At 38.6% G+C, this 4,887-nt stretch overlaps 1 protein-coding gene across 1 annotated transcript; it reads left to right on the top strand.

Moving 5' to 3' along the window:
- The first annotated feature begins 2,928 nt into the window (after nt 1-2,928).
- Nucleotides 2,929-3,858, top strand: LOC142750672 (olfactory receptor 11L1-like). The gene has a single exon (XM_075859661.1). It carries the CDS (start codon nt 2,929-2,931, stop codon nt 3,856-3,858), a length of 930 nt encoding a protein of 309 aa, XP_075715776.1.
- The last annotated feature ends 1,029 nt before the right edge of the window (nt 3,859-4,887 follow it).

Genomic DNA, 4,887 nt, shown 5'->3' with positions numbered 1-4,887 from the left:
GTATATATACAAAATTACCCCAAAAACTGTGTGTGAATGCAGACCTAGAGCCTCATTTTGGCATTGTTTTTTAAATATTACTGTTGGGATCATATATATATATATATATATATATATATATATATATATATATATATACAGTGCTGTGCAAAGGTTTTAGGCAGAGAACCTATAGAGAGAATAGTCAAAAAACTGATACAAATGTAACAAATAAATAGAAATTTGTTTTATTAACAGACAGATACAAACAAGATTAAAAATTATGAGTCATACAATGTTAAAAAATGGCGTCAACCGATTATATGTCACAGAATAATACATGCAGGGTATGAATGACAAATTGCAAGGAAATAGGATGACAGCATGAGATGTACTGGTTATGCCTGATAAGCAAACAAGAGAATATATAATAAAGTGCAATGTGCAGGTAATGGTATGCTAGTAAAGCTACTGTGCTCTAAGAAATATATAAATGCAAAGCACTTTTGTAGGAATAAATGGATGCAAGGCAGGACATACAATAACAACCAGTACATTAGAACAATGTAAAACTCGTTCTTGTAAGAGGAGAATGCTGTTAACCATCAAAAATTGTGTACCACCGATATGGAGTAATGAGGTACATACCCAAATTCATGAGTGATCCCACATGCAGGAGACGCCAGACCCGACGCACGTTTCGGCGGTTGCTTTAAAAATTGAGACATAATTTATTGTATTATCTGACACACTATACCAGATAGTTTTTTGAGATAGCCCACTAGCGCTTCATTTGTACAAATTGGTTGTAAAGGTTTTAGGCAGTTGTGGAAAATGGTGCAAAGTAAGAATGCTTAAAAAAATAGAAGTGTTAATAGGTTTTTCTTATCAATTAACAAAATGCAAAGTGAATAAACAGAAGAGAAATCTAAATCAAATCAATCTTTGGTATGACCACCCTTTGCATTCAAAACAGCTTCAATTCTTCTAGGGACACTTGCACACTGTTTTTGAAGGAACTCGCCGGTGAGGTTGTTCCAAACGTCTTGGAGAAATAAGCACAGATCTTCTATGGATGTCGCTTCCTCAAATCCTTCTGTCTCTTCATGCAATCCCAAACAGACTTGATGATGTTGAGATCAGGACTTTTTGTGGGCCATATAATCACTTCCAGGGCTCCTTGTTCTTTAAGCTGAAGATAGTTCTTAATGACATTGGCAGGATGTTTGTGGCCTCCATGAGGGATAAGTATCTGCCTTTATTTCTCAGCATTGAGGACACCATTAATACTGACCAAATCCCCAACTCCATTTGATGAAATGCAGCCCAAAACTTGTAAGGCCCCTTCACTATGATTCACTGTTACCTGCAGACACTCATTATTGTACCACTCTCCAGGACCCTCCACCATACTTCACTGTTACCTCAGACACTCATTATTGTACCGCTCTCCAGCCCTTCAGCAAAAAACTGCCTTCTATTATGGACAAATATTTCACATTTTTACCTGGGTCCCACTGGTTCCTACCAGTTCTGAGCAGATCACACTACTGGACATTTTCTAATTTCGAGGGGAATTAAGCATGATGTGTCTTTGATCCACTGCACTAAGTTTCCTTGGCTGACCACTGCGTCCACGGTTCTCAACGATGCCCGTTTTTTTGTGCTTCTTCAAAAGAACTTGAACAGCACATCTTGAAACCCCGGTCTGCTTTGAAATCTTAGCCTGGGAGAGACCTTGCTGATGCAGTATAACTACCTTGTGCCTTTTTGCTCTGCTCAATCTTGCCATGGTGGACCTGTGACATGAAACTGTCTTCCACAACTTAACATTTGTAGCAGAGTTTGGCTGTTCCTCATCCAGTTTTAAGCCTCCTACACCGCTGTTTATATTACAGTTAATGACTGTGTTTCAACTTACATATGAAAATGAAAATCATTATCACCTGTTTAGTATAACTGGTTAATAATACACTTGAATATAATTCTACAAAATCCATGACTTTGCGCAAGTATACCTAGAAGAATTGATGCTGTTTGGAAGGCAAAGTGTGGTCACACCAAATATTGATTTCATTTAGATTTATTTTCTGTTCATTCACTTTGTATTATTTTAACATTAAAAAAAAGCTATTAACACTTCTATTTTTGAAATCATTCTTCCTTTGCAGCATTTTTAAACAACTGCCTAAAACTTTTGCACATTACTGTATATATAGCCAGCAATAACTTTTTCAGCAATTTGTGCTACAATCGCTCTTCTTTGGGCTCGGACAAGATGGGCTAGCCTTCATTTGTCATGTGCTTCAATGAGTCTCGGACATTCATAAACCTGTCGCAAGTCACTGCTTGTCCTTCCTCGGACGACTTTTGGTAGATTCTAACCACTGCATAATGGTAACACCCCACAAGATCAGCCATTTTGGAGATGCTCTGACTAGTCGTCTAGTCATCACAATTTTGCCCTTTTCATAGTCGAACAAATTATTGGCTATTTTCTGTTCACTTGCTGCCTAATATGTCCCACCCCTTGTCAAGCGACATTCTAATGAGATAATGAATGTTATTCACTTCACCTCTCAGTGGTATTAATGTTATGGCTGATTAGAGCGAGCAAATTACGACCCTGCCAGAAACTTTATCTCTTGGCAAAACAAGGATTGGGCATGATGAAATTTAACTTGACTGTTCTTGATTTCCCCCGAATAGGGACAGTGGGGACACCCCATATATATATTATAATGTTGTGGGATCTATAAAACATTAAACCAATGTGCATGGGCCACTTTACTTGTATCTTGTATTGGAGGTTATAATGAAGGGGAGCAGACATGAACTCAAGTTGTGGATTTATTATTTAAGGAATTATGTCTTTTAGTTTATTATAAATATAGGGATGTTGTATTCTGAATATATTGACTTAACATGAGATCTACGTTATTGTTCTAAATGCAGGCGAAGAATCTGACGGAGGTGACAGAGATTTTTTTCTTAGGATTTCAAGGCAGTCAATGTTTAAGAATTTTTCTGTTTGGTCTTTTCATTGTGATTTTTTGTTTTACAATATGTGGGAACCTCCTGATTATCACCCTGGTGTCCACCAGCAAGAACCTCCATAATCCAATGTACTTCTTCCTGACACAACTGTCCATCAGTGACATCTTGTTGACCTCAGATATTGTCCCCGAAATGCTCCACATTCTTCTGAATAATGGGGGGACCATCACTTTTACTGGTTGCATCGCTCAGTTCTATTTTTTCAGTTCTTCAGAACTGTTTGAGTGTTTTCTCCTCACAGTGATGTCCTTTGACAGATATGTGGCCATCTGTAATCCCCTCCGTTACACCTCGATAATAACAAATGCATCATGTGTGAAACTGGTCGTCATCTGCTGGTTGTTGGGTTTTTCCTCTGCGTTCGTTAACACTGTAATGATATTGACATTAACCTTTTGTGGACCAAATACAATTGACCATTTTTTCTGTGACCTTGTCCCCTTGCTGGAAATTGCTTGTTCTGATACCTTCATGGTCCATCTTGAAGTCTCCTTACTGGGAATACCTGCAGTCATCATGCCAACCATATTAATAATTGCATCTTATGTTAAAATTGCATCTGTCATCTTAAGGATTCCATCCAGTACTGGTAGACAGAAAGCCTTCTCCACCTGTAGCTCCCACCTCACTGTGGTCTCCATATTTTACTGCTCTCTATTTACTGTGTATGTTGTCCCAACAAGAGGACAGATGTCGACCATCAGTAAGATCCTATCACTTCTTTATACTGTGCTTACCCCCTTGATTAATCCCATTATATACAGTCTGAGAAATTCAGACATTAAGAAAGCTGTGCAGGAATCATTTCATAAAAATATCTAATGTGGCAATTGGCCTTAAATCAATGTGTTTAGGTTCCTCTTACACAAACATCCCAAGCTGCTTTCAATACAGAGTACTCATAATGAACAGTTCTTTATGATTTCATACAAGAAAGGCACAACAAACATACTATACGTTCTGTATTGTCAACAAGTTTCATCGTTATCATATAGAATACATTATTGCTGGGGTCTCCATCATGGATTAACGCACTTATGATCTATGTTGATTAATATAGAGGACCTATCACTAAAACATATAAGTTATACTGGATTACTGACCTGAATAGCGCTGTCTCCCTGATTCCCACGCTGTTTATCTTTTTTCCCTAGACACCTCTGTTCCAGGGACAAGCCCCAGTGTTGTGTTGGCTCACCCTATGCTAATTTGCTGTAAATAGTCAACAGGGCGTGAACTACCCTCAAGCTGCCTTGCGCTGATTGGTCAGCATCAGAGGCAGGAAAGCTAGCGCCACCCCTTTGGCTAACTACAACAAATTAGCATATAGGGAGCCAACGCAACAGTGGGCTACATCTCTGAAACGAGGGGGTCTAGGAAAAAACCCAACAGTGCTGGAGTCAGGGAGGCAGCACTAATCAGGTCAGTAAATCAGTTTAACTTATATTGCCTAGTGACAGGTCCTCTTTAAGTTAGTGGAGAGGTTAAAAGTACAGTAGATGTTTAAGGTGTTAGACCATATGCCTAATGACAGAGCCTATATGATGTCATGCAGATATGAGTCTCTACAGTTACCTACTAGGAGGCCTTAGCCACTCCATTTGCCATTGTATGGCATCAGCATATGACATCATATTCCAGAAAAATTGTTCCTAGGGGAGAATACCTTTATAAAATAGCACCCAATGGCGCCTGACAGTTTTTTTTCCGTATTCTGTGTAAATTCAAACATTTTCTTGAGAGAAAATTGGAGACATACAGAGGTACAGTGTGGCTCCATACATTTCTTGGCTGCTGAACTACAGTTCTGTACAATTCAGAACTACTCAGTCAACTACTCTAAAAAAGGAC

The sequence above is a fragment of the Rhinoderma darwinii genome, chromosome 3 (assembly GCF_050947455.1).
Source record: "Rhinoderma darwinii isolate aRhiDar2 chromosome 3, aRhiDar2.hap1, whole genome shotgun sequence".
NCBI lineage: Eukaryota > Metazoa > Chordata > Amphibia > Anura > Rhinodermatidae > Rhinoderma > Rhinoderma darwinii.
This window is presented reverse-complemented; position numbering and strand designations above follow the sequence as displayed.

Excerpts from the sequence above, each read along its gene's own strand:
- LOC142750672 (XM_075859661.1), top strand. The coding sequence starts at position 2,929 with ATGCAGGCGAAGAATCTGACGGAGGTGACAGAGATTTTTTTCTTAGGA.